Source organism: Alexandromys fortis, unplaced genomic scaffold, assembly GCF_014885135.2.
Source record: "Alexandromys fortis isolate MF-2015 unplaced genomic scaffold, M_Fortis_MF-2015_v1.1 scaffold_370, whole genome shotgun sequence".
Lineage (NCBI taxonomy): Eukaryota > Metazoa > Chordata > Mammalia > Rodentia > Cricetidae > Alexandromys > Alexandromys fortis.
In genome coordinates, this window is record NW_026068242.1 from 494,887 (window position 1) to 521,114 (window position 26,228).

Below are 26,228 nucleotides of genomic sequence, written 5' to 3' on the forward strand. Positions count from 1 at the left end.
CGGGTGGGAAGGCAGAGATCTGGAAGGGGGTGGAGACCAGAAGCCTTTGGAGTCCCGGCCAAGAGGCTGCCACGTGCAGAACCGGGGCAGGGATCACAGAGAGTCGCTGGGCCGCAGCCTCTCTGAGCAGCTTGCAGCCCACCCTGTGGCTTGGCTCCGGAGGAGGGCGGTTCTTTCTTAACAGGAGGGGGCCAGAGAGAGGAGGGATTGCAGATTAGGGTTTAAGGGGACCACGTGACCCTCCCCCAGGAATGCGGTGACGTCAGGGGGCGTGGTCGTCCCCAAAATTGGGGAGGAAGGGGAAAAAAAAGCCAGAAAAAGTTTCTTTGCGGGAGTCCCAAACGGGGCGGGGGACGGAAGGAGAGGAAAGGGGCTCAAGGCTCCGGGCTCCGGGCTTGTGGGGGCCCTGACCTCTGTCTGGAGTGGAGTAACCATTCCAGACCATGTCGGGACCCACCTGGCTTCCCCCGAAGCAGCCAGAGCCCTCCAGAGTCCCTCAGGGAAGAGCGCTTCCCCGAGGCGCCCTGGGGCCGCCACCGGCCCACGGAGCAAGTAAGTGTTCCTCTCTTTCACACCGGGAGTGGCGGAAGGGCCACTGGCCGGCCACTCTTCTTCGCCTTTTCTTCCCTGCCCGGCTGCTTCCTGCTGTCTCTTCCCCAAGCCAGAGGCCCCTATCCTTGTGCAACCTTCCCTGACTCCTATCCATTCCCAGACGCCCCAGGTACGTGAAGGAGAGGCGCCCCGAAAAGGGCAGCCTTCAGGAGGTACCCCGTCTCCATTCCCACGTCTGTTCTCTCTTACAGCACTCCAGCCCCACCCCAGGGTCAATTTTTGCCCCCTCCCACCTGAACAATGTTACCAGCCTCCGGGGGTACCGGACGACCGGGGGCCTTCCTGGGTGGGATCCCACGGAGCACCCCAGCGCCTGCAGGTGAGACTTGGAGGTGAGGGTAGGGTGTGTGGGTCTCTTTCTCGGGGTGAAGATGAGAGAAGCCCAGGGGTTGTGGTCTATATTTGTTCTCCCTGCTTTGGCTCTGTCTTCAGGGGCTCCCGCCAGACAGGGGCGTCATCCGCCCTGGAAGCCTGGATGCTGAGATCGATTCGCTCACCAGCATGTTGGCGGATCTGGACGGAGGTCGCAGCCATCCTCCTCGACGACCAGACCGACAGGTCTGTGTCCTGTGTCCTCTTTCTGCTTCCCCGTCCCCAGCCAGTTCCCTTTTGTGGATTCTCTCCTCAATCACCCTTTCCACTCCCCACCCACCCTCCTCGCAACTAATAGACAGACGCCTGGCTCCAGGAAGCCCGAGCTTCCTTCTTGTCAGGCCTTGTTCCTGGGAACTTGTCAAAAGTCATTGCTTCCCCGGGGCTCCCACCTGGCTTGGTGGATCTGGCCTTACTCACTGTTTCTGCATTGCTTGTCTCCCCAGGCTTTTGAGGCCCCTCCACCCCATGCTTACCGTGCAGGCTCCCTGAAGCCCAGTGGAGGTGCGGGTCCAAACCCTATGCTCCCAGCATCCCCTTATGGTGGACCTACCCCAGCCTCCTATGCTACCGCCAGCACTCCGGCTGGCCCTGCTTTCCCCGTGCAAGTGAAGGTGGCTCAACCTGTGAGAGGCTGTGGACTGCCTAGGCGGGGAGCCTCTCAGGCCTCTGGGCCTCTTCCGGGCCCCCACTTTCCTTTGCCAGGCCGTGGTGAAGTCTGGGGGTCTGGCTATAGGGGTCACCGTGAGCCAGGACCAGGGGTTAAGGAGGAAGCTGCTGGGATACATGGCCCTGCAGGAGGAGGAAGAGGAGGCGGTCATGGGCCCCAGGTAAGCCGGGATGGGGGTCAGGGAGCACTGTGGTTTGTGGTCATTGATTGGGCAGCTTGGAGGATGGGGGTGGCTTAGGATGCTGGTTTTAGGGCTGGGGATATGGTTCAGTTGGTAGAGAGTGCTTGCTTGGTATGCAGGAGCCCCCAAGGCTCCATCCACAGCACCACATAAACCAGGCGTGGTGGAGGTAGAGGCGGGAGGATCAGTAGTACATTGAGGTCATCTTTGGCTGTGTAACGAGTTCCAGGCCAGCCCAGGCTGTATGAGAACACTGCGCAGAAATAAATAAATGAATATATCGTTCCTGGTTTTACAGTACTCAGAGGTTAAGGGTCAAGATGGCCAAAGGGAAGGGGCTAGGGCTCCCCACCACCCCCAGCAGCTTCTGAGAGATGTTCTCAGATGAGATTTCGGGGTTCCTGATCTTACAGATAAGTTATGATATCAGAGACTGTAGGCTGCCCCGCAATGCCTTGATTCTCACTGTAGGTCCCCTTAAGCCAACCTCCGGAAGAGGAGCTGGAGAGACTGACGAAGAAGTTGGTGCATGACATGAGCCACCCGCCCAGTGGGGAGTACTTTGGTGAGCTGGCCTGGTGGGCAGGGTGGGACGAGGGTGGGGACGGTGGAGCTGTGCAGACTGATCTCATGGCTCTCCATCCTCAGGTCGCTGTGGCGGCTGTGGCGAAGATGTGGTTGGCGATGGAGCTGGGGTTGTGGCCCTGGACCGCGTCTTCCATATTGGTTGTTTTGTGTGTTCTACCTGTCGGGCCCAGCTCCGGGGCCAGCATTTCTACGCTGTAGAGAGGAGGGCTTACTGTGAGAGCTGCTACGTGGTGAGTGGTTGGGCTGGGGAGAGGGGGCTGAACTAAGTGTCGAGAAGGACAGGCGGGCTCCTGTCTAAGAGAGATGGGGCACATGTTTCCACCAAAAGAGCGTTTTGGGTTTTGTTTCTTTGATTGCTAGTTTATTGCTTTGGGATAATATGTCCTGTATCCCAGGCTGGCCTGAAACTCTTATGTATATAGCTAAGGAAGAATTTCTTGCCTCTCTCCGTGGGGTTTGGGGATTCCAGACATGTGCCACCAGATGTTTTAGGGGGTGCTGGAGATGGAATCCAGGGCTTCAGGCTTGCTAAGCAAACACTTTACCAACTGAGCTTTCAGCCCCCAGACCAAGGAAGGAGTTAAATGTGGATACCAGTTGAAGGGGGTGGGGAGAGCAGCTGCTCGTTTCAATTGAGAGCCCTCCCTTCCTTCCTTCCTTCCTTCCTTCCTTCCTTCCTTCCTTCCTTCCTTCCTTCCTTCCACTGTGTAGCCCAGGCTGGCCCTGAAGTCATGGTCCTCCTGCCTCAGCCTCCCGAGAGCTAGGAAAACAGATGTGCACCAGTCCCCATACCCAGCTGGAAGGCATTTTAGGGTTGAGGTCATTTGTGAAAGTCTGACAGCGTTCCTCAGAGGCAGCCATTACTGGTGACTCAGCCTACTGGAGAAGGAAGTGGGTGGAGGCTTAATTCCTTGTCTGGAAGCCACGGTGCTGGGATAAGAACCGAAAGATGCACGGTCACCTCCCACCGAATCCTGTGTGGGAGCTGCGCGCAGCAGATGGGTGGGTGGCCAGTGAGCCTCCCTGGCTGTTGCTGCTGCTTCTGTCCAACCTTCCTTCCTCTTTCCTATTAGGCCACCCTGGAGAAGTGTTCCACGTGCTCTGAACCCATCCTGGACCGAATCCTGAGGGCTATGGGGAAGGCTTACCACCCTGGTTGCTTCACCTGTGTGGTGTGTCACCGTGGCCTCGATGGCATCCCTTTCACCGTGGACGCCACCAGCCAGATCCACTGCATCGAGGATTTCCACAGGTCTAGCCTTGACTCGGAATGTTTGACCTGTCCTGTCTCTTCATGTTCCTTTGTGACTTCTGGTCCTCTCTTTCTTTGACATCCCTTTCTTTCCCAATCCTTCCCATTTCCCTCCCCTTTCCACTTTCTCTTGCTCCACTGTGAGCCTCCCGTGGAGAGGGAGGGACCTGAAAGCCCCTATGGTTCCCTTCCACCTCAGGAAATTTGCCCCACGGTGCTCGGTGTGTGGTGGGGCCATCATGCCAGAACCAGGTCAGGAGGAGACGGTGAGAATCGTTGCTCTGGACCGAAGTTTCCACATTGGCTGTTACAAGTGTGAGGTGAGGGGTCCCTGGATGAGAACAAGGGCGTTGCAGAGCCCGGGATGCTTGGGGAGAGCACTAAGGGGGAGACACAGCGCTCTCGGGCTAATGGGGAGGTATTGTTTCTCCCTGCAGGAGTGTGGGCTGCTGCTGTCCTCTGAGGGTGAGTGTCAAGGCTGCTACCCGCTGGACGGGCACATCTTGTGCAAGGCTTGCAGTGCCTGGCGCATCCAAGAGCTCTCGGCCACTGTCACCACTGACTGTTGACTCTTCCTGCTGCCGTCTCAGCCCCGTCCGTCGCCTCCCCTCACACCCACCTTTATTGTTTGTTACCAAATGCTATTGCCTCTTCCCCTCTCTGTGAAATAATGACCCCTGAAGGGTTTAAAAGGACTCGTGAATCTGCCGTTTCATTGGGATCTTAGAGGGTGAGGGCTGTGTAAGCCTCAGATTCCAGCACTTGGGAGTTCGGGGACAGCTTGGTCTACATAGTAAGGTCCATGCCAGGGCTGGAGAGATGGCTCAGAGGTTAAGAGCACTGACTGCTCTTCCAGAGGTCCTGAGTTCAATTCCCAGCAACCACATGGTGGCTCACAGCCATCTATAATGAGATCTGGTGCCCTCTTCTGGCATGCAAAAATACATGGAAGGAATGTTGTATACATAACAAATAAATAAATCTTTAAAAAAAAAAAAAACCAAGTAAGGTCCATGCCAGTGAGGACTCCGTAGTAAGATCATGCCTAAAACAAATGATATCTTATACTTTTTATTTATTTTATTTTTTTGAGATAGTGTATCTCTGTGTAACAGCCCTGGCTGTCCTGGAACTCTCTTTCTAGACCAGGCTGGCCTCGAATTCATGGAGATCTGACTGCCTCTGCTTCCTGAGTGCTGGGATTAAAGGTGTGTGCCACCGTGCCGGGTTGCTATCCTGCTATCCTATGCTTCCGTTGTCATTACATCGTTGATTAGCCCATTTATTGTAGGCTGTGGAGTCCTCAAACGGTTCCATTGCTACTGCTCTTTCAGTTCTTCAGTCTTCTGACAGCAGACTTGGCAAGCCATGTTGCAGGTCAGGGCCCACCAGCCACGGTTCTCATGCAGGAACCCCAGTGCCAGGCTTGGTGGCACACACCTTTAATATAGAAATAGGCCTATTTCCTCGTCTTGGTCTTGCCCTGGAAGGAGCCGATGCACCTGACATGCTAGCTGACTTCAGTTTTCTTTGCTGTTTTTCAAAGGGAGTCGGTATAGCAGGTCCTGTGTTTACCAGTGACGCTGACCTTCTCAGCGCATTTAACTGTGATGTTGTGACACAGGCTAGAGACACATGAAGTGCTTTTTATTAAGGACCAGTTCTGATGTACCCCAGGCTACCCTTGAATCTGATACACAGCTGAGATAGCCGAGGCTGTTCTTGAACTCTGGATCCTTTTGTCTTCACTGCTCAAATGCTGAGATTATAGGAATGAACCACTGTGTCTGGCTACTTTTTTGGGGAGGGTGCTGGGGATGGATCAGGGAGACATACATGCTAAGCAAATGCCCTACCACTAAACTGTACCCCCAGCCTCCCTCACTCCTTGTTCGGTTCTTACTTCCTAAACCCAGGTTCTTTCATATGGTAGGCAAGCATTCTAACTCGAGCCATCTACTGCCACTGCTTCCCTTATCTTAAACTATGTGTGGATGAGCTGGGCATGGTGGTGCACGCTTTTAATCCCAGCACTTGGGAGGCAGAGGCAGGCGGATCTCTGAGTTCTAAGCCAGCCTGGTCTACAGAGTGAGTTCCAAGGCAGCCAGGGCTAAACAGAAGGAAAAAAAAATTATGTGTGTGTGTACCTATGTGTGGGTATATGGGCATTTGAGCATAGTGCCCTTGTAGTCCAGGAGAGCTCTCAGATCCCCAGGAACTGGAGTTTACCTGTGAGCCACCAGACATAATGAAACTGGTTCTCTGCAAGATTAGGAAGTTCTCTGAATCACTGAACCTTTTTCCAGACCCTTTTGTAAATGTTTTTCATTTCTTTTTCTTTTCTCTTTTTTTTTTTTTTTTTTTTCTTTTTGAGGCAGGGTTTCTCTGTAGTTTTGGAACCTGTCCTGTAGCTCTTCAACACCAGGTTGGGTTTGAACTCAATGAGATCAGCCTGCTTCTGCTCTGCTTCCCAAGTGCTGGGATTAAAGGCGTGTGCTGCCACCGCCCGGCGGAAAATGTTTTTGTGACAGGGTTTCACTAAATTGTTCAGGCTGGCTTTGAACTTGTTCTGCAGTCTTTGAATCTGTGATTCTCTTGCTTCAACTTTTTTGTTTTGTTTTGTTTTGTTTTTTGTTTTTGTTTTTCGAGACAGGGTTTCTCTGTGGCTTTGGAGCCTGTCCTGGAACTAGCTCTGTAGACCAGGCTGGTCTCGAACTCACAGATCCGCGTGCCTCTGCCTCCCGAGTGCTGGGATTAAAGGCGTGCGCCACCACCGCCCGGCATTGCTTCAACTTCTTGAGTAGCTGGGATTACAGGCCTGTGCCAACATGACTGTACTACATTTTAAAATGCCCCTTATTGTAAAGACATCTTTTTACATGCTGAGGTTTTCTTGCTGGGAGCAAGGCTGCCTAATTTTTTAGCTTGGCATTCTATTTACTGAGACGGGCTTAGTAGATCCTGGCGGTTGTTTTGACTGCTACGTACAGCTTCTCCATTAAAGTATTGGGCACTAAAACTGAGATTTGCACGGTCTGCACGAGGATTAGGCGCCTCTGTACAGGAAAAGCAGGAAGAGCGCGTTTTGCAGGTAGCACATACCGTGGATTTCTGCGGAAGGAGAAAATGGTGGGAGGAGATGCCTTTAAAATGGTTGCTCCTATGCATTCATTATTGCCTAGACATCCACTGCCCTCAACCCCATCCATAGCGCGGAGAGGGCAAATGCACCCTTGAAGAGGTCAAGAGGTGCAATAGCCCAGGGTTTTTGGCAACTCTTGGATGCAAACTTGTTCCGACCCAGAAGACGTTAGAGGAAGCGAAATTCTCCATCTCCATTCCCCTCGTGTGCAAAAGGAACGAGGACTTAGGGGAGGCCCGGCTTGGCCGCGCTCAGCTTCCGTAGCTCCTAGCGCTTGAGGGATTTTTGTCGTAAAACAACGCGAGATTTCCGCGTCTCCACCCTTTTCCCATCAGCCCCTCGTCCTCTCTCTCTCTTAGTTTAAGTTTGGCCGGGGGGCTTGTTTGTAGTTTGAAGCGCAGCTCGGGGCGGCTCCGACTCCGCTCGCGACCCCCGCCTCACCCTCAGCCGTCTCGCCCTCCTCCTTTTCGACCTCCGGGCCGAGCATCGCCCCGTCCTCCTTCCTTCCAACCCTCCTTGCGAGCCATCCCCGCGCGTTCCGGTCCGCCCGGAAAACAAGCCCGCCGCCGCCGGCGCGCGCTTCCAACGGACCCGACCGCTGCCAGGTGGGGGAGGGGAAGGAAAGGCCCGGGCGGCGGGATCGGAAGCAGAGGACTGTGCCCGGGGGCTTCGGGGTGGACAAGGGGGGAACCCCTGGGGACAGTGAAGCTGTCGGAGCGATCGCCCTGCCCGGGATGGCAGGCCGGCCTCGGCGGGAGGGAGGCGGGCGTGCTGCCCCCGGGGGACTGTCCCTCCTCTGGTCCTCCTTGTTCATCATCACCGTGTGCGCCCGCCGCCGGGCCCCAGGCCTCCTCTGACAGCACAATGGGTGACAGTGATGACGAATACGATCGGAGACGAAGGGACAAATTTCGAAGAGAGCGCAGCGACTATGACCGTTCCCGGGAAAGAGATGAAAGACGGCGAGGGGACGATTGGAATGACCGGTGAGATGATATTAAATTTTAACGCAGTTCCCGCCTCCTCATTCCCCAGCCTTCCCACTCCGCGGTTTTATTCCGTTCCACCTTACCTGCGTCGCCTTTTCCCTTAACAAAATTTTGTTGAGATGTCGTCCACCGTTGGACCGTTTTCTACTTACTCTTGTCTTGGATTTTAAAAAGCGTTTAAGATCAAAGTGACAGCCAGTGGTAGCGGTGGACAGGAGCCTTGTGCAGCTGGTTGGACCCGTGCATCCACCGCTAAGGTGTAGGCCACCTAGGGAGACCTCCAGCTCAGACGCTCGCAGTAAGGACGAAAAGACAGATCAAAGCGTTAGAACCAAGAGTTTGAATGGGAAAATCAGTCTTTATAGAGGCATCCGGAGGTTTCTTGGCCCTTTGGCCTGGAACTTGCTGGGTAGCCAAGGATGGCATTAAGCTTCTGATTCTGTCTACTTTCCCCAGTGCTGGGATTACAGGCATGTGCCGTACTGGGAATGGGACCGAGGTCTTTGTACTTGCTGGGCAAGAGCTCAACGAAGTTATGCCCTTGTCCAAGAAGCACTGCATTTTGTTACTTGTACATTGTATCTTTTATCTATCTATCTATCTATCTATCTATCTATCTATCTATCTATCTATCTATCTATCTACCTACCTACCTACCTACCTACCTATCTATCTATCTATCTTATGCTTGTTTGTCAGTTTTGTGTTTCCTTTCTTGTTTTTTTTTTTTGGGGGGGGGTGTGTGATACAGGGTCTCTATGTAGTCCTGGTGGTCCTGAAATTCACTACATAGACCAGGCAGATATTAAGCACAGAGACCAGTCTGCCCCTGCTTTCCCAGTGCTAGGAGTCAAAAAAAAAAAAAAAAAAAAAAAATAAAGAAAGGCCTGTGGGCGGTGGTGACACTCCTTTAATCCCAGCAGAGGCAGGTGGATCTCTGTGAGTTTTGAGGCCAGCCTGGTCTACAAGAGCTAGTTCCAGGACAGGCACCAAAGCTATAGAAAAAAACCCTGTCTTGAAAAACCAAAAGAATAATAATAACCCAGTGCTAGGATTAAATGAGTGCCTTTATCACCACCAGCAGCAAGATTTTTTTTAAAAATATGTTGGAGTGTTTTGCCTACATGTATTTATGTTGTGCCTGATGCCTGTAAGAAGCCAGGATAGGTGGGGCAGTGGAGGTGGCGCCTCCAGGAGGCAGAGGCAGGCGGATCTCTGGGAGTTTGAGGCCAGCCTGGTCTACAAGAGCTAGTTCCAGGACAGGCTCCAAACCTACAGAGAAACCCTGTCTCGAAAAACAAAAACAAAAAAAAGCGAGAGAATAAGGCAGAACCGTGTTGTATTCCTAGAACTGGAAAGTTGACAGGTGGTTGTGAGCTGCCATGTGATTCTTAGAACAGAGCCTCAGTAGTCTGAACTGCTGGGAGCCATCTCTACACCCCTTGCACTTTGGTTTTTCAGACAGGGTCTCATTATGTGGTATAGACTGGTCTGGAACATGATCCTCCTGCCTCAGCCCCTTCAGTGCTTGAGTTAGAAGTGAGTCACCATACCCAACTTTCCTTGGTATTTCTTTAAGGAAGAAGACACAGAGTTGCTTTTCTGAGTCTGAAACTAGATGAAGTCCTTCAGAGTTCACCAGCGAGGTCAAAGTGGCTTTGGGTACACGCCACCAATAGATCATTGCGAGGAAACTTAATTAATTTCTGAGGGGCAGATGCTTAGCACGGAGGTCATAGAAAGGATGCCAGCTAGGAGAACAGTTAGTGTTTCTGGTTTGGTGTTCAGGATGAGTGACGGATGGAAAGTGTTCATCCTAGAGCACGGTGCTGCCTGTAGGGTAGTCGTCGATGTCATCGTCGTCAGCAGAAGCAGCTGTGTGATGGGCTGGGGAGGCTGAAGCGTTTTCTTACAGGTACTGTTTTTTATTTGAACAGTGTCAACACTGGGACTTCACCCTAATGTTAGCAAACTTGTGCAGAAGAGTAAGCTAAGAGAAACTGTTGCTTAGAAGAAAGCTGTCTGTATTTGTTGCTAATGGAACTTGATGGTAGAAACAATTTTGGAACACTTGTATCTACTGGTATGAGCTTGAAAATGTCCTAGTGTTCAGACTTTTCTGAGATGAGCAGCCTTTTATGAAATAGATCTTTTTTTTTTTTTTTTTGGCTGTGTGTGTGGGGTTGTTTGTCTTTAAACACAGTTTCTCTGTGTAGTTCTGGCTGTCCTAAAACTCATTTTGTAGACTCAGCTGGCCTTGGAACTTAAGAGATCCACCTGCCTCTGCCTCCTGAGTGCTGGGATTAATGACTTGCCCAATGGAATATATCTTGATACTGTATAGTGAGAAGTGTCAGGAGCTGCTCAAAGAGCTGGTAGCACAGTGAGTAGAAGGGCATTGAACATTCTAGGCGAGCCACAGCCACAGCCACAGCCACAGCCACAGCCACAGCCACAGCCACAGCCTACTGGTGTGGTTTTGGTGACAACAGTCCAGCTAACTTTTTTTTTTTTCATTTTTTTGGTTTTTCGAGACAGGGTTTCTCTGGTTTTGGAGCCTGTCCTGGAACTAGCTCTTGTAGACCAGGCTGGTCTCCAACTCACAGAGATCCGCCTGCCTCTGCCTCCCTGAGTGCTGGGATTAAAGACGTATGCCACCACCGCCCCCTGCTTCAGCTTTTAAACTCTTTCCAGGAGCAGAGCTCACCCCTGTAATCAGCACTCCTGAGGCAAATGCAGGAGGATTTGTGCAAGTTGGAGACAATCCTGGTTTAAGTAGGGAGTTCCAGACCAGCCATGATTACAAATGAGAAGAACCTGTCACAAAAACTAAAAAGGGGACCTAGCAAGGGACTCACACCTTCTATTAGTCGCGGGAGTCAGGGGCCAGCCTGATCTACACAGTGAGTTCCTGGACAGCTAGGACTACATAGAAAGATCCTGTCTAAAAGATAAATAAATAAATACCCCCCCCCCCCAAAAAAAAGCCCCACAAAACCCAAAAACTACCTAGCCCAGCTGCTTGAGAGGCTGAGGCAGGAGGATTGAGAGCGGCTGGGCTTGGTGGTCCACACCTTTAATTGCAGCACCTGGGAAGCAGATGTAGGCATTTCTCTGTGAGTTTGCGGCCAGCCTGGTCTACAGAGTGAGTTCACGACAGCTAGGGCTACACACGGAAAACCTGTCTCAAAAAAAAAAAAAAAAAGTTTGAGAACTCTGCCAGCACAGCAGGAGTCCGTTAACTTTATGCAGAAGGTATAGCGGTGTAGCCAAAATTGTCTGAAAGGGCCACTTAAGTGTTTTCTTTTATGATAATGCATGTCTTTCCATCTTAGCACTGTGGGCGCTCTTCTGAACCAGACCTCAGAATAACTGTGATCTAAGCTTATAATCTCTTCTCCTCTTGAAACTGAGGCAGGAGGATCTCAAGTTTAGGTACTGCCTAGCATGCAGAGTGAGTTCAGGGCAGCCTGACAGGGGCATAGCGCAGCTCAAAGGTGGAACAAATTCAGGAAGCACGAGATGGAGTTTCTGTACCTCCACAGTAATCTATATTAGTGTGTAGTTTTAGGTTCACAGATGCTAAAGCTTTGCTTACTGTAAGTGTAGTGATGTGTGCACTTGGGATGTGAAGGTAGCGATAGGTTCAAAGTGACGAGCTGTAGTCACATAGGGAGTTCAAGGCCAACCTGTGTGTGAACCACCACAGCTGTCAAGCTGCCGTGCTTTGTGTGCAGTGCTAAAGAATGAACCCAAGGCCTGTGTTTTCTCCTCCTCCTCCTCTTTTCTTTTTCCCCAGTTTTTCTGTGTAATAGACTTACTTTGTAGACTGGACTGGCCTTAAACTCACAGAGCTCCACCTGCTTCTGTTTCCCAAGTGCTGGGATTAAAAGCGTGCGCCACTGCAGCCCAGCTAGGCCTGTGTTTTCCAGGCAGGCATTCCACCAATGCATCCGCATCTCCATCTTAGCTATCGTCTTTCCTATTGTGACTTGTTCTTACTTTCAGAGAGTGGGACCGTGGCCGTGAGCGCCGCAGTCGGGGTGAATATCGAGATTATGACCGGAATCGAAGAGAGCGCTTCTCACCCCCTCGCCATGAACTTAGCCCTCCACAAAAGCGCATGCGGAGAGACTGGTGAGGTGGCATTGCTTTCTTTTCTAACCCTCAGCTCCCTTGGGCCTCAGCCCTCCTCTCCTGCTGAAAGCTGGTTGCTTCCGTGTCTCGGTCATCCCCACACACAGCCTTCCTTTGTCCCATTGTCCCTTGGATGAGAGACTATATCCTGTGTGTGCCCCTCCTCCTGCCCTTGTCCATGTCCTGGAGAGTGGCTCTGGTTCTTTCTGTGTCTGACTTTTGTGTCCCCTACCCTCAGGGATGAGCACAGCTCTGACCCATACCACAGTGGCTATGACATGCCCTATGCTGGGGGGGGTGGGGGACCAACTTACGGCCCCCCTCAGCCCTGGGGCCACCCAGACGTCCACATCATGCAGCACCATGTCCTGCCTATCCAGGCCAGGTAAAGCCTGGGGTTGTGGGGAGAAGGGATTTTCCAGGTTTCGGGACTGTCTGGGGCAGCTAGAGACCATGGTTGGAACCTGGGAGAGGGCTAGGTTCTGGGTGCCTGTGAAGTTAGCACTTAACTGCTTGCATGGTGGGCATGTGGGCAAAGGAAGGGGTGGGTGTCTGACTGCCTAGACCCTACCTCTCCCTCACAATCAAGCCTTCCTGATTGAATCCTCAGGCTAGGCAGCATTGCAGAGATTGACCTGGGTGTGCCACCACCCGTAATGAAGTCCTTCAAAGAATTCCTCCTGTCCCTGGACGACTCCGTGGATGAGACCGAGGCAGTTAAGCGCTACAATGACTACAAGCTCGACTTCCGAAGGCAGCAGATGCAGGACTTTTTCCTGGCTCATAAAGATGAGGAGTGGTGAGTGCCCCTGTTTGCCTGCCCCTGTTTGCCCTGGCCCATTTCTCTGGTCTGGCTGGAGGAGCTGCAGCCTTGTCCTCCTCCAGTTCTCCCCAACATGGTGCTTCCTGGGAGTGGGAAAGGGGGGGGGAACAGTGTTGGCTGGTGGGACCCCCACCCGTCTCCCTTCTCTGCTGTCCTCACGGGGACACCTCCAGGCAGCTGACCAGAGCTACTCAGCCTCTTGGGGCAGCACAAGACTGTGACCCTCTTGTTGGTGTGGGTCATTATCATCCCCAGTCACCAGGACCCGGTGTGGCAGTGGTCTCCCAAAGGCAACGAGTGAAGCCAGACAAGAACAGCCAAGATCTCAGGGTCGTTTGACAGAAAAAAGAATTTGAATTTTTTTTTCCTTATGTGGATGTTTTAATTTTAATCAACCATCTTTTCCCCTCTCCTGCTCCTCCTCATCCTCTTTCTGCTCCTCCTCCTTGAAAAGAGCCAGAACTGGGAACTACACCCGCTCATCGACGGAGCTCGGAGCAAACCCACCTCCACCCCCACCATACCCAGCCCATACATGAGCCCCTGGGCAGAGCGGCGGGGCCCGGCCAGGCAGACAGGCAGGGTACCGCTGTGCACAATGCAGTGGTCTAGCTGAATGTATTGCTTAGGCAGCTAGTCAGTTAGGGCCCCCACCGCGGAGGCCCGCGGGGGCGGGGCATCTAGGCCGGTCACCCCAGCCAGGAGCCAGCGGGCAGCCCGCCAGCCAGCATGGGCCCTGGGCGCCACTAGTTAAATCTTGAGCTCTGTTTGACCAAGCAGCCAAGGTAAAGATCCTGGAGGTGACGCCTGCGGCTTTCCTCTCTGCTCAGCCTGTCCTGTCTTGTCCTGTCCTTGTGTGCCCTTCTGATGCCCTGTGTGTCTTTGCATCGCTCATGAACCTTTCATTCTTTCTTTGTCCATGTCTGCTCTCTGCTGAGCACTTTTGTTTTCTCAGCTCATCTGTCTTTGTTTCAGATTTCTGGGCCCTCCTTACATTTCCCCATCCCTCCTTTCCTCTTTATTTCATACCCCTAGTTTGTTCTGTTTCGACTTTCCTTCCCTACCCTCAGAGGCCTATTAAAATGCTTCCTTTTCACACTCTCCCCAAATTCTAACCCTCCAGCCCTCTTTTCTCTCCCATGGGCCTGTCTGAGCTGTACGGCCCTGGCCTCACCCTTTGCTCTTTCCTGTCCCTTCACTGCCTTATCATCCCGCTAGGGAAGAAAGGTGTCCTGCCTTTTGGCCTTTTCTATCTGGTACACTTCAGGTTTCCTTCTGGCTCCACCTGGGTGGAGGGAGTTGGCGGGAACCTCGTCTGGGCTTGGCCAGGAGAGGGAGGTTCTCTGGGGGCTCCTGCTCCCTAGCTTTCTGTGAAGCATTGGGAATGGAAACGTTGGCACACTAGTGCTTCTTCCCACAGCAGTAGAGCTGCCTCATGACCCGTGACCAGAGCATGGTCCTAACAGAGCTCTCAGTTCTTGCTTCTCCCCACATCTTCCCAGAGCATGACCTCTGGCTCCTTTTGGGGTGTTGGGTGGTTTTAGTGCACCCCTTTCTTGATTTTATTACCTTCTGTGGGTGTGAGAGGCTATGCCCCACCTTTCTTGGGCCCCTCCCCACAGCCTTGCCTGGACCTTTAGTAACTGTTTTGTTTTTCCTTCCCTGCTTGCTTCTTCTCCCAGGTTCCGATCTAAGTATCACCCTGATGAGGTGGGAAAGCGCCGGCAGGAGGCCCGGGGGGCCCTGCAGAATCGATTAAAGGTGTTCCTGTCCCTCATGGAGAGTGGCTGGTTTGACAACCTTCTCTTGGACATAGACAAAGCTGATGCCATTGTGAAGATGTTAGATGCAGGTGTGGGCTTAGAGGCTGGGGAGGTCTTGGCTGGGAATAGAAGCTGGAGTTCTAGTTACGACCTCTGCTGTTGTCGTTGGTAGCTGTCATTAAGATGGAAGGTGGCACGGAGAATGACCTCCGAATCCTGGAGCAGGAGGAAGAGGAAGAACAGGCAGGCAAGGCTGGGGAGGCCAACAAGAAAGAGGAAGGCCGTGCTGGACCAGTCCCGGGGGATGGAGAGCGCAAGGTCAACGATAAGGATGAGAAGAAAGAAGATGGAAAACAGGTCAAGAGCCGGGGGCTGAGGGAGCTGTAACCTCCACTGCGGGATGGTAGGGGTGGCTCTGATGCGGCCAGAGGAAAAGATTGACATTCTCAGAAATTGTCTCTTCCTGTAGCCGGAAAATGACAGTCCTAATGATGACAAAACTAAGAAATCTGAGGGTGACGTGGACAAGGAGGAGAAGAAAGAAGAGGCTGAGAAGGAACCCAAGAAGGTAAGGTGTGTCTTGCATGAGACAAGGTGTCAGACCGGATCTTGGGTGGTCTTGATTGGCTTGCTCCTGTTGTTTCCCAGAGCAAGAAGCGGAACAGGAAGCAGAGTGGCGATGACAGCTTTGATGAGGGCAGTGTGTCCGAATCTGAGTCCGAGTCTGAGAGTGGTCCAGCTGAGGAGGAGAAAGAGGAGACCGGTACGCTTCACTGTTGTTTCTGCTCCTTTGCTTTACTGCATGGGCTGGTGGAGAGAGACACAGAGAGCAGCGAGAACATGCTCCAGAGACAGATAGTCTGACTGGCGGGAAGGTGTCCTGTGAGGTGATGTCTGGTAGTAACTGCCACTCCACCCAAGTGAATAAAGTTGTATTAATTCCTACTTCTTCCTACGTAGAAGAAGCACTTAAAGAAAAGGAGAAGCCCAAGGAAGAAGAGAGGGAGAAGCCCAAGGATGCTGCAGGGCTGGAGTGTAAGCCCCGGCCCCTGCACAAGACTTGCTCTCTCTTCATGCGCAACATTGCCCCCAACATTTCGAGGGCAGAGATCATTTCTGTGAGTGGGGACATTGGTCTTGGGGACAGGGTTGGTTGAGGTTCAGATTCTTCAGGTGGCAGGCTGCCTTTGGCTTAGGGACACCTGGTTTGGTCTGCCTTGTGGTTTTGGGTGTTGGGGATGATGGGTACTTTAGGGTTCTGAAAGTGCGGAGCTGAAAGGCGTGAACTCTTCTCTCTGTCCTTGACTCCTGCAGCTCTGTAAGCGGTACCCAGGCTTCATGCGAGTGGCGCTGTCGGAGCCCCAGCCCGAGAGGAGGTGAGCTGGACAGTGATGAGCAGTCCCACTGGCTCCATCCCAGGACCATGCTAACAGGCTCTGCTAACAAGCTTTCTCATGTAGGTTTTTCCGCCGTGGCTGGGTGACTTTTGATCGCAGCGTTAATATTAAGGAGATCTGTTGGAACCTGCAGAACATCCGCGTAAGTGCTGGGCACGGGGCTGCAGGAAGCAGCGCAGGCTCTGCCTGTCCACTCGCAGCCACGAGTGTTTCCCTTCTGTCTGTTCAGTCCCTCTGGTCCCTGACCCTTGGGGAGTTTGGATTTAACTACCAGTTCTCTATAGGGCCCAGTCTCGAGGGTATAGCTTCTGGGGCAGTCATTGGCCAGCTTGTTGTGTCCCTACAGCTCCGTGAGTGTGAATTGAGTCCTGGTGTGAACAGAGACCTGACCCGTCGTGTCCGCAACATTAATGGTATCACACAGCACAAGCAGATAGTGCGCAATGACATCAAGCTGGCAGCCAAGCTGATCCACACATTGGATGACAGGACCCAGCTCTGGGCCTCTGAGCCTGGGACACCACCTGTGCCCACAGTAGGTGACTCCCAGGGATTGTTTCCAGTGCATCCAACAGCTCCTTAGTGTATCTTAAGTTGAGAAGTCAGGAGGGGGTAAAGTGTAGAACAGGAGTTGAATGTGTAACTGAACAATCAATTGGGAGAACTCACTATCCCCCTGACCTGCCCTCTGACCTCATTTTCTTATTTTCATGACCTCTGTCTGGATCCTACACAGAACTTCCCTTATTTGCCCCTTTGGGTGGTATCTCCCCATTTTAAGTCATTCCTGGGCTGGGCAGGAAGGGCCTACATAGTGGCAAGCAGTAGAAAGCGCTTCCCTCTTCCCATCGTCTCTGCCTCACTGTCCATCCCATTCCTGTTAGAGCCTGCCCTCGCAAAACCCCATCCTAAAGAACATCACTGACTACCTGATTGAGGAAGTGAGTGCGGAAGAGGAGGAGCTTCTGGGGAGCAGTGGAGGGCCCCCTCCTGAGGAGCCTCCCAAGGAAGGCAACCCAGCAGAGATCAATGTGGAGAGGGATGAAAAGCTGATCAAGGTGCCAGCTGCGCCCATCTTGGGTGGTGTGGGCCTGGGGGTGCAGGCTGCGTAGTGACCTGGTATGTCTCACTCCCTCAGGTCTTAGATAAGCTCCTGCTGTATTTGCGGATTGTGCACTCTCTGGATTATTACAACACTTGTGAGTACCCCAACGAAGACGAGATGCCCAACCGCTGCGGCATAATCCACGTTCGGGGGCCCATGCCTCCCAACCGGATCAGTCACGGAGAAGGTACACTGCAGGTCCCCTGAATCTTGTCTTGTCCCCCGTCTTCTCCTGTCCCTCCTCACCCCTGCCTCCAGCTCGCTCTCAGCCTGCTCTGTCGTCCGTTCCACAGTGCTGGAGTGGCAGAAGACGTTTGAGGAGAAACTGACTCCGCTGCTGAGTGTGCGGGAATCGCTTTCTGAAGAAGAGGCCCAGAAGATGGGGCGTAAGGACCCCGAACAGGAAGTGGAGAAATTTGTCACCTCCAACACGCAGGAACTGGGCAAGGATAAGTGGCTCTGTCCTCTCAGTGGCAAGAAATTCAAGGTCTGGGATGTGAAAAGAATTGGTGGGGGGATTGGGAGGTGGCCTTGGGGCAGCAAGACCCCTCAGAGGACTGGAGGAGGCTGTGACTGCCCACGCGGTTCTGGAGGAACGGGACTGCAGCATGTGCTGCCCTCTTCTGGTCCTTCCCACCCAGGGCCCTGAGTTTGTGCGCAAACATATCTTCAATAAGCACGCAGAGAAGATTGAGGAGGTGAAGAAGGAGGTGGCATTCTTTAACAACTTTCTCACAGATGCTAAGCGCCCAGCTTTGCCCGAGATCAAGCCTGCTCAGCCACCTGGCCCTGCCCAGAGTAAGATACGATCCATGGGGGACTGCCACACCTGATTCCTTACTCCTTGAGAAGTGTACCCCCACTAACCTCCCGGCCCTATTCCTAGAATCCTTGTCATCTCCTTTCCTCCCCCGCAGTAATTCATGTTCCTGTCCATGTTGTACTCCCCCCAGGCCTGACTCCAGGACTTCCCTATCCGCACCAGACGCCACAGGGCTTGATGCCATATGGTCAGCCCCGGCCTCCCATCTTGGGCTATGGAGGTGAGTCTGGAAGGGCAATGCAGGGGCTTGGTGCTTGAGGAGGGTTCCAGAGCTTAGCTAGGCTGAGGTTGAGGTCAGTTTTTAGTTCAACCTGGGTCTTTGTCATAGCTGGTGCTGTCCGCCCTGCAGTCCCAACAGGAGGGCCTCCATACCCCCATGCTCCGTATGGCGCCGGTCGCGGGAACTATGATGCTTTTCGAGGCCAAGGAGGATACCCTGGGAAACCTCGGAACAGGTGAGCAGGAATGGTCAGGCCCACGCTCCTTCCCCTCCTCTGACCAGGGGCTTCTGTTCACCCCACACTCCTGTATTTCACAGGATGGTTCGAGGAGACCCGAGGGCCATAGTGGAGTATAGGGACCTGGACGCCCCAGATGACGTTGATTTCTTTTGAGCCCCTCACTCTACATCGACGACCATCTACTACCCATGACCACTTCGTCCCATCAGCTGAGAATTTTTTTGTACGTTGTTTTTCCTGCTAGTAAAAAGCACTTTGCTAGTGTCTCATGTACACCTTTCCCAAACACAGGCAGGACCAGAGTCAGCTGAACTGTGCCAGTTTATTACTGTTTTTGACAAGTGTCCCTCTAACCCTGGCTAGCTAGAACTTGCTGGGTAGGCCAGGCTGGCTTTGGACGCAGAGTTTTGGTGGTGGAAGAGACCAGTGAGCAGTCTGTTCTGGAGCCTGTCCCACAGTGCAGGCAGGGTGGGTCGATTCAGGTACGTCTGGTCAAGCACAGGTTGTAAAAGGAATTGGAATCAAAGACACTGCTTACCTTTTGCCATCCCACCCACCCAGCAGCTTGCAGTTCGCTACTGTTCTTCGGAGTGCCCCAGTAGTGTGGGTCCAGTATCAGTATATAGGTTTCCGGACCTGGCCCCTCACAGATTCCCAGCAAGGCTTTAGACTGAGCATCTGCATCCCCTCCCACCATTACTGGGCCGCCGCCCTCCATGAAATGGGAATAAAGCCGCTCCAGTTCTCCCAGAAGTCCGGCTCCACGGGGCACGTGGCATAGGCGCCCCTGAAGTCCTCCAAAGTGTTCCAGGCAGAGACTGGCCTCTACACAGCCAATCCAGTCCCGAGAGTCCCGGAACCCGGGGGGCTTATCGCCCATGTCCTCCAGGGCAGCCTGTATGGCTGCCAGCCCAGGCACGCTGGAAGACTGGCCCTCTGGCCAAGAGCACAGTGTCTGCAGCGTGCGGTAGCCACATCCCCAGCCGCGGTCATCCAGTCCATCGCAGCCGTAGTGATAGTAAAGGTAGTGGCCCGAGAGGAGGGCCAGTCGGGCGGGACCGTGGCAGGGTAGAGCCAGGCCCAGGTGCACGTCCTTCAGCAGCTCCAGGGCGCTCAGAAAGGTGTCAGCCGAGGCGGGGCGAATTACGGGTTCCCGGTCTTTTCTGGAGCTAGCTGTGGGCAGGGTGAGCGCGCGGAACCGAGGAACCCTCACCAAACCGAAGCACGAAGGACAAGTAGACACCGATATCGGAGCCTTCTAAAAGGCGCGGACGAGCAGCCTTGCTGCGCAGTCGCAAGCTCCGCCCCAACGGGTGGGTCCAGAACTTGCTTCCGCCGGATCCTGCAGGCAAGGTGCAACGATGTTCGCCAATCCTGAGGCTTCTGTTTCCAGCACTGACTCGGTCCCCGCCCCAACTTCCCGCCAGTCGCACAAACTAGTGGCTGTAACAGTTTATTGGCGGCCCGGAGGGGCGAAGGCACCGCGGGGATGGGAGCTCGGTCCCAGACATGCAGAAGAAGGGGAGCCCCTGGTGTGGGGGGGGAGTCGGGATGGGGTGGATAGGGTCTGGGGCTTGGTTGTATTATATCCCAGCCCTTAAATAAATAGTATATATACAGCTAGGGGCTCGGGCAGGGCGGCGAGACCTGAGGGTCCCTCCAGGGTCACAGGTCTGAGCAACGCTCCTGCTTGCTGTAGTGGTCGAACTGGTTCTTCCAGTGCACCATGTAGGAGCTCCAGCGGTGGAACTCGGCCTTCCACTGGCGCTCTGCCTCGTCCAGCGTGTCTGCGGCCGGGGCGCCCCGCAAGAGTAGAAGGAAACGAGCGGGTGGGGCAGCAAGAGGGGGCGTGAGTGCGCCGCCGTGCACGCCACGCAGGAGGCCGAAGGGAGTGGTGGGAAGCGAACAGTGGATGATGCGGAGGACAAGAGTAGAGGTGGAGGGTGGCAGGAACGCGGGTGGAGAGAAATGGTCGGAAGATGGAGGGGAGGGACAGGACCAGAATGGGAGGAGGGTCCATGGGTTGGGGAAAAGAGAGAAGACACAGAAATGGTTGGCGGTTATAAGCCCCGTCGACTGACGCTGTCTATCCCCGGGTCCTTCCCTCGACATCAGGCTCAATTTCCAGGTGATAATTTTAAATTAAAAAAAGAAAACTGGTTTTTGGATTTTCGCTTAAACTGACTTTGTCCAGTTTGTCTCGGCTTGAGAAGGGAGTGGGGTGCTGTATCCCTAGAAGGGGCCCCTCCTTTCCTTCCAGCCACATACTAGAGTAAGTGTCCTCTGAGGCCAGAGGAGAGAAGAGGCTGTAGTCACAGCCACGGAAGCCGGGAGTGGAGGAGGAAAAGGAAGAGAAGGAGAAAGGGCAGGAATAAGTCGGGCCTGGGCCTCGGGGCAGCCTCCCCATGGACGGGGCTTGGGCAGGTGCAGGGAGCCTCCATGGCTGGGGGAGGTGGAGAAGAGAGGGGATTACACCCTGTCTTTGCATCCCTTTGCTCTCCCCTCCTTCCAACCCTTGCCGCCTCATTAGTTCCCTGCCCTTCACCCCCACCCCGCGCCTACCAGTGGCGCTGAGCAATTTGGGGAGAAAGCGATTCCAGAAGGCGCAGGTCTGGGCGCGTAGCCCCCGCCGCACCTCCAAGGGCCTCAGGTTCAGGCTCACGTATTGCTGCGCTCCAGTGGTGTACGGTGGCCACTGTGGGGTCTTGGAGTCTCGAGGGTCATTGGGGTCCCTGCGGAAGGAAGGGGAAATCTCAGCCTGCCCAGAGGGATAAGGAATGATGTCGTTGGTCCTCTTCCTGACTCTGAACCCTCTTCAACTCCAGGGGACACCCATCCTCTCCTCCCTACTCCTCCAGCCATCTGGCCATCTCATCTGTGTGTGTTCGTCGCGCGCGTGTCACTGTGTAACTCAATTTGGCAATGCTTCTGCCTCAGTTTCCCTGAGCGCAGGGACGACAAAGGGTGTTTTTCCTCCGGACTTCTGTTTTTCTCCACTTCCCTTTGTTTTCTTTGTTCAATTTTTATTTTCCCCCTTCTATTAAAAAAAAAAATCCTAGTTGGGCGTAGGTAGGTGCAGTCCTGTCTCTAAAACATGGGTAACAGAATATCTGGTGCCCTCAAGGGTTTGTGCCTGCTAGGCAAGTAAGTACTTTACCAACTGAGGTGCCCCAGCCCTCTATTGCCTTTCTCTGTCTTTAATCATTTTTTTTTAAATTGTGATGATGAACGTGTGTGTGTGTGTGTGTGTGTGTGTGTGTGAGAGAGAGAGAGAGAGAGAGAGAGAGAGAGAGAGAGAGAGAGAGAGAGAGAGAGGTGGAAGTCAGAGATAAATGTTTCGAGTTTTCTCCTTCCACGCTTATGTGAGCTCCAGGGATCCAGCTCAGGTAGTCAGGCCTGCACAGCGATCCCTTTTACCTGTTTTGAGCCATCTTGCCAGTCACCTCGCTATCTCTTGCAGTGCTGGGGATGGCCTCCTATATATTTGTGTCCTTAGCCTTCTACCAGAGCCGTACTTCCAGCACTCGCCCCAACCCCTCCCCCACCAAGGCTTCCTATGTAGTTCCATGTAGCCTGGGTATATAGAGCGGACTGGGCTCTATCTCCTGAGTGCTGGGATAAAAAGTATCCGGCTCTGTCTCTTAAGGACTCCCCCTTCTGCCTGCCTTGTTCCCGCATCCCCTTTCCTTTGTGGGTATTTCTCTTCTTCCACTATCAGCCATAAGCACCCATCTTCCCTGGATCCCCAGAGGCCATCTCCACTCCAATATCACTGACCCTGTGCGGGCAAAATTGGTCCAGTATTTCATAAGTCGCTGAGCAAAGATTCTCTCCTCCATGGTGTAGTTCAGCGAGGGGTCCAGGGGGAGCCCAAAGATGAACTCGATTTCATAGCCATGGGGCACCCCCATCCAGAGGGGCCAAGTCAATGTGGAGGCACGGTGTTCAAAGACGTAGGCATAGACCCGGGCCCCTTGGGCAGCCAGTCGCCCAGCCAGCTGGGCCACGGGGCACACAACGTTGTGGTCGCCCACCACTGCACTCATGGCATCCCTCAGGTGGGCAGGGTCCTCAGGGTGCAGCCAGTCTGTATAATGTAGGACCACAGCCTCGGCCGCCAGGTCACTTGCTTGGGGTACACCGATCCGCACCCCAGCCAGGAACTGGGCCCGGCTGATGAGAGATTCATTGTCTTTGCTGAAGCCTGGGACCCCGTAAACCAGAAAGTAGGAGCCCTCGTCCTTCACCACACCCACCAGCACCTGAGGATTGTTGGAGATGGGGAGAAGGATGGAGAGATGATAGACAGGCAGACAGAAACAGATGAACAAACAAGTAGCCAGAGGGACGAACCATCACAGAGTCAGAATTACGTAGAGTAGAGAGCAGGGAAGGGACAAGGCATGGAGGAAAGAAAAAAATATACCCATCCTTTCTTTTTTCCCAGCAACCACTACGGGATCTGAATCCCTCCTCAGGGAGGGAATGACCTTGGGACCCACAAGCTCGGACCTCTAACAGTGGGGCTGCAGTAAGCCCTCATGCTTGGGGCTCTGGGGAAGGAAGGGGAGGAATGGATGAAACCCAGATTACTACGGGCAACCATTAGTCACCTGCAAGTCTTGAAAATCTCCAGCATTGATGAGGGCCTCTGGCGTGTCACTGAGGAAGTCCCCGTCCACCACAGGCACGAAGGAAAATCGGAAGATACTCTCTTGAGGCAGCACATGCCACTCGTGGTCCACCAGGTCCTGAGCTGGCCGCGTCCGCAGGCAGGCTATCAGCTCTGTGTCGTTGCCACCAGCGCCACCTGGGGGACAGCCCACTAGGCGGGCCAGCAGTGTGGCCCTGCGCCTGGCCTCTCCCGCACTCACGGTGGCCCAGGGCCCGTTGGGCGTACCACTCTGTAGGACAGCCCTGTGGAAGAGGCTGCGGCTGGGCGGGGACAAAATGTGCATGCCCACCGAGGCTGCACCCGCACTCTCCCCGAACAGAGTCACTGACATCGGGTTTCCCCCAAAGGCTGCAATATTTTCTTGTACCCACTGCAAGGCAAGCCGTTGATCCAGCAGGCCTACGTTGCCGGGGGCTTCTCTGCTGCCCGGCAGGGCCAAGAAGCCAAAGGTTCCTACTCGGTAGTTCATAGATACCAATACGGTCCCCTCAACCTGGGCCAGGAAACGGCCATCATACACGTCCAAGGAGGATGCTCCGCTGTAGAAGCCACCCCCATAGATCCAGATGAGGACAGGTGCGGGAGAAGTAGGCCTGGGGTATGGTGTCCACACATTAAGATACAGGCAGTCTTCACTCAGCTCTCGGTTGGGGTTCCACATCTCAGTACCCTCAAACCCAGGGTACAGGGTGTCCACATATTGGTAGCAGACATTTTGAAAGGTGGTAGCATCCAACACTCCTGACCAGGGCCGCTTGGGCTCTGGTGGCATAAACCTACGTGAGCCCACAGGTGGCTCTGCAAAGGGGATGCCCAGAAAAGCTGCGACTGGGCCCCCAGGGGCCTTCAGGCGAATGCCCCTCAGCTGGCCCCCTCGAACCCTCACCAGCAGCTGTAGGTCTTCCCGGCCCTCAGCCCCTGCCCCTCCTCCCAGGAGGGAGAGGAGGAGGAAGAGGAGGGGAGATGTCAGGGAGGGTGTGTGCAGGGGATACCAGGAAGGCCTCATGACTGCCATGACAGGCGGATGTCTGCTGGGAGAAAGAAAGGGAAAGGGTGAAGACAGAAGGCAGCTCGGAAGGAGATTAAGTAACAGTTTTGCCCAAGGGTTATCAAGGAGTCGCAGAGGAGGTGGGGCAGATTGGCAAGGGGAGGGGAGGAATGGAATCAAACACGGAGACAAGACGCAGGCAGACAAACCGGAGGGAACACAAGATCAAACAGACACACATACACACCCATACCACAACAAGTGCAGCCGACTGAGATAAGACCCACTAATACACACTCTCCCCGGCCCAGCAAGTCCCAAGGCCTCCCATACCTCCTTCCCCTGCCTCTGTGGTTTGGCCGAAGACCCCCTTGCTTACAGAGCAGGGTTCAGAAAGGCCTCAGTTCTTGTACAGGCCTCAGGACAGGGGCGGGGCCCTCGAAGCCGGGTGGGGCCCTTCAGGAGCTTGCAAGTTTTGGTAAGAAAGCACATCCCAAGTCTCTCCTGGGTTGGCCAAAGCCTTCAGGGACTGGGTTGGGCATTCAACGTATTGGGAGTCCCAGGTCCTGAAGGCATCCCAAATCCTGTCCAGTCCACACCTTGCCCCACCCTGCGCCGCCTCATCTTCTTCCTGGTACAGCCGGTTGGTACCCGTTTGCTTCCCATCAGCCGCACCCCTTTCTCCTGACTCCAGCCAATTGGCTCACCAGCCCCTTGAGGGGCTCCCCAGGACTCAAGCCCCTATGGATCCCTATATTGCAGTGCCTGCCGCTGCCAACCGGGAGCAGCAGAGACCAAGAGGAGGCCAGCGCTCCCTGCCCGAGCCTTGGTGTGGGGGGGGGGATCTGAAGGATCGTGAGCATCGCAGAGGGGACTGAAGGGCGAGTCAGGACGCCTGTGTTCCGGAGCTCCGGAGATCCCCGCTGCAAAGGCAGGGGTGCTATTTTGGGGGCAACAGCTGTTGTAGTTCCGGCATCTCCAGCCAAGAGATCAAAATTCCCCGGGTCGGAACTACCCCCTCCGGGCGTTCACCCATCACCCAGCCAGCCCTGTTCGTCTGGATCTGGGGATAGTGGCGTTGCTGGAGATTAATCAGGAAACCCGAGTGGGGCTAATTATAACTCGGGGCTTCCGCTGAGCCTCCCTTTAAAAAAGAAAAAAAAAAGAAAGAAAGAAAGAAAAATAGAGACGGAATCTCTGCAGGAGGGGGTCCTGGAGCTGGCAAGGGGCTCTGGGTAGGGACGTTGGGGTCGCGGCCTTCGGGATGGGGGGTGGTGCAGTCGGGATGTCAGTAACCTGCGCAGTTTGGGCTCCGCCCCAAACAGTGGGCGTCTTCCAATGTCCCCAGACTTGGAGGAGAGTGGGGAATGGGGCTTCAGGGGGTCCCTGCAGGAAGAGAGCGCAGAAGCAGCCACCGGCCAGGAGAGCATCACCATAAGTATGCTGCGGCTAGCGGGAGTTTCAGAGGAGTGCGAGGTAGTGTGGGGGGGGCCCTCTGGGCAGGCCCCGGGAGGCAGAAGGTGCAGTGGAATCTGTTTGGGGGGCTCCGATCATTCCAGGACCGCCCGGTTCCCCTGGGATGCGGATTGGTCCCCAGGCGGTGGAGGGTCCCGGGTGGGTTGGGAGACTCACCTGAGGCGGCTAAGCCGGGCCGGGTCGGGCCGCGCCGGGAGCTGGAGGCGGCCAATGTTCCCCGGCGCAGGCTGAGCCGACAGTGACAGCCGCCTCCGGCCCCCCGCACACACCCCTCCGGGCCGCACGGCGCCCCCGCCCGCCCACTGTCTCCGCCCCCGCCCCTCCCCGCCCCCCCCCCCGGCCGCCCCCCACCCCCCGCCCCCGCCCCTCCCCGCCCCCCCCCCCGGCCGCCCCCCACCCCCCGCCCCCGCCCCTCCCCGCCCCCCCCCCCGGCCGCCCCCCACCCCCCGCCCCCGCCCCTCCCCGCTCCCCCGGGCTGCCACCTCCCCTCCTTCTCCCTCCCTTCAAGCCCCGGGACCCCGGGGAGCGAGGCCCAGACACGCTCCAGTGTTAGACAGACCGACAGACCCGCAGACCTGCAGCGAGGGGTCAGACACCCACGTGACAGACAGACGGACCGCAGCCTGCGGAGACACCAGACACCGCTCACGCAGGCGACAGTCTCCTGCGGTGACAAGTCACAGACAGACCGACTTTCATGGACGGAAGGACATAATGATAGCCCTAATCCAGAAAGATCAGAGGCCTATTACTTGAGCATCTGTAACCACGACA

The 26,228-nt window shown here is 54.7% G+C and overlaps 4 protein-coding genes across 9 annotated transcripts; 2 read left to right on the forward strand and 2 right to left on the reverse strand.

Moving 5' to 3' along the window:
- The first annotated feature begins 119 nt into the window (after window positions 1–119).
- On the forward strand, window positions 120–5,457 carry Trip6 (thyroid hormone receptor interactor 6). 2 transcript variants are annotated; one of them, XR_007589902.1, is made up of 10 exons: window positions 120–552; window positions 804–931; window positions 1,045–1,170; window positions 1,431–1,814; window positions 2,307–2,400; window positions 2,484–2,653; window positions 3,497–3,675; window positions 3,875–3,995; window positions 4,113–4,473; window positions 4,685–5,457. XR_007589902.1 is itself a non-coding variant. In XM_050131138.1 (9 exons), the coding sequence occupies exons 1-9, from the start codon at window positions 444–446 to the stop codon at window positions 4,242–4,244; spliced, it is 1,443 nt and encodes a 480-aa protein (XP_049987095.1). In that variant the 5' UTR covers window positions 120–443; the 3' UTR covers window positions 4,245–5,457. The 2 variants fall into 2 exon arrangements, 1 of the variants encoding a protein (XP_049987095.1); XM_050131138.1 differs by having other exon boundaries at window positions 4,113–5,457.
- Window positions 5,458–7,146: 1,689 nt separating this feature from the next.
- On the forward strand, window positions 7,147–18,579 carry Srrt (serrate, RNA effector molecule). Of its 4 annotated transcripts, none has more exons than XM_050131134.1 (20): window positions 7,147–7,422; window positions 7,664–7,803; window positions 11,815–11,943; window positions 12,182–12,328; window positions 12,554–12,742; window positions 14,449–14,618; window positions 14,702–14,886; window positions 14,999–15,097; window positions 15,178–15,292; window positions 15,490–15,647; window positions 15,844–15,905; window positions 15,990–16,068; window positions 16,273–16,461; window positions 16,811–16,984; window positions 17,065–17,218; window positions 17,325–17,518; window positions 17,673–17,829; window positions 17,973–18,074; window positions 18,183–18,309; window positions 18,393–18,579. In XM_050131134.1, the coding sequence occupies exons 2-20, from the start codon at window positions 7,682–7,684 to the stop codon at window positions 18,466–18,468; spliced, it is 2,628 nt and encodes an 875-aa protein (XP_049987091.1). In that variant the 5' UTR covers window positions 7,147–7,422; window positions 7,664–7,681; the 3' UTR covers window positions 18,469–18,579. The 4 variants fall into 4 exon arrangements, with proteins under 4 accessions (XP_049987091.1, XP_049987093.1, XP_049987092.1 ...); XM_050131136.1 differs by having other exon boundaries at window positions 18,204–18,309; XM_050131135.1 differs by having other exon boundaries at window positions 17,985–18,074.
- Window positions 18,580–18,618: 39 nt separating this feature from the next.
- Window positions 18,619–19,826, reverse strand: Ufsp1 (UFM1 specific peptidase 1). The gene is made up of 3 exons (XM_050131170.1): window positions 19,798–19,826; window positions 19,627–19,657; window positions 18,619–19,573 (listed from the first exon to the last, which is right to left on the reverse strand). Exons 1-3 carry the CDS (start codon window positions 19,824–19,826, stop codon window positions 18,794–18,796), a joined length of 840 nt encoding a protein of 279 aa, XP_049987127.1. The 3' UTR covers window positions 18,619–18,793.
- On the reverse strand, window positions 19,544–24,828 carry Ache (acetylcholinesterase (Yt blood group)). Of its 2 annotated transcripts, none has more exons than XM_050131141.1 (4): window positions 22,929–24,828; window positions 22,093–22,577; window positions 20,878–21,047; window positions 19,544–20,102 (listed from the first exon to the last, which is right to left on the reverse strand). In XM_050131141.1, exons 1-4 carry the CDS (start codon window positions 24,003–24,005, stop codon window positions 19,981–19,983), a joined length of 1,854 nt encoding a protein of 617 aa, XP_049987098.1. In that variant the 5' UTR covers window positions 24,006–24,828; the 3' UTR covers window positions 19,544–19,980. The 2 variants fall into 2 exon arrangements, with proteins under 2 accessions (XP_049987098.1, XP_049987096.1); XM_050131139.1 differs by having other exon boundaries at window positions 19,544–20,758.
- Between the last annotated feature and the right edge of the window lie 1,400 nt (window positions 24,829–26,228).

What these genes read in the sequence shown, in the direction of transcription:
- Ufsp1 (XM_050131170.1), bottom strand. Translation starts at nt 19,826, where the DNA reads ATGTCTGGGACCGAGCTCCCATCCCCGCG. An exon ending in ACCGAGCTCCCATCCCCGCG is followed by an intron (nt 19,658 to 19,797) that starts GTGCCTTCGCCC and finishes CCTTGCCTGCAG; the next exon opens with GATCCGGCGGAAGCAAGTTC. An exon ending in AGCAAGTTCTGGACCCACCC is followed by an intron (nt 19,574 to 19,626) that starts GTTGGGGCGGAG and finishes CGCGCCTTTTAG; the next exon opens with AAGGCTCCGATATCGGTGTC.
- Ache (XM_050131139.1), bottom strand. Translation starts at nt 24,005, where the DNA reads ATGGCAGTCATGAGGCCTTCCTGGTATCCCCTGCACACACCCTCCCTG. An exon ending in GAGATTTTCAAGACTTGCAG is followed by an intron (nt 22,578 to 22,928) that starts GTGACTAATGGT and finishes AACAATCCTCAG; the next exon opens with GTGCTGGTGGGTGTGGTGAA. An exon ending in CAAATTGCTCAGCGCCACTG is followed by an intron (nt 20,759 to 20,877) that starts GTAGGCGCGGGG and finishes CACCTCCCCCAG; the next exon opens with CCATGGAGGCTCCCTGCACC.
- Trip6 (XM_050131138.1), top strand. Translation starts at nt 444, where the DNA reads ATGTCGGGACCCACCTGGCTTCCCCCGAAGCAGCCAGAGCCCTCCAGA. An exon ending in GAGGCGGTCATGGGCCCCAG is followed by an intron (nt 1,815 to 2,306) that starts GTAAGCCGGGAT and finishes TTCTCACTGTAG; the next exon opens with GTCCCCTTAAGCCAACCTCC. An exon ending in TGCATCGAGGATTTCCACAG is followed by an intron (nt 3,676 to 3,874) that starts GTCTAGCCTTGA and finishes CTTCCACCTCAG; the next exon opens with GAAATTTGCCCCACGGTGCT.
- Srrt (XM_050131134.1), top strand. Translation starts at nt 7,682, where the DNA reads ATGGGTGACAGTGATGACGAATACGATCGGAGACGAAGGGACAAATTT. An exon ending in TGTGAAGATGTTAGATGCAG is followed by an intron (nt 14,619 to 14,701) that starts GTGTGGGCTTAG and finishes TGTCGTTGGTAG; the next exon opens with CTGTCATTAAGATGGAAGGT. An exon ending in GAGCCCCAGCCCGAGAGGAG is followed by an intron (nt 15,906 to 15,989) that starts GTGAGCTGGACA and finishes TTTCTCATGTAG; the next exon opens with GTTTTTCCGCCGTGGCTGGG.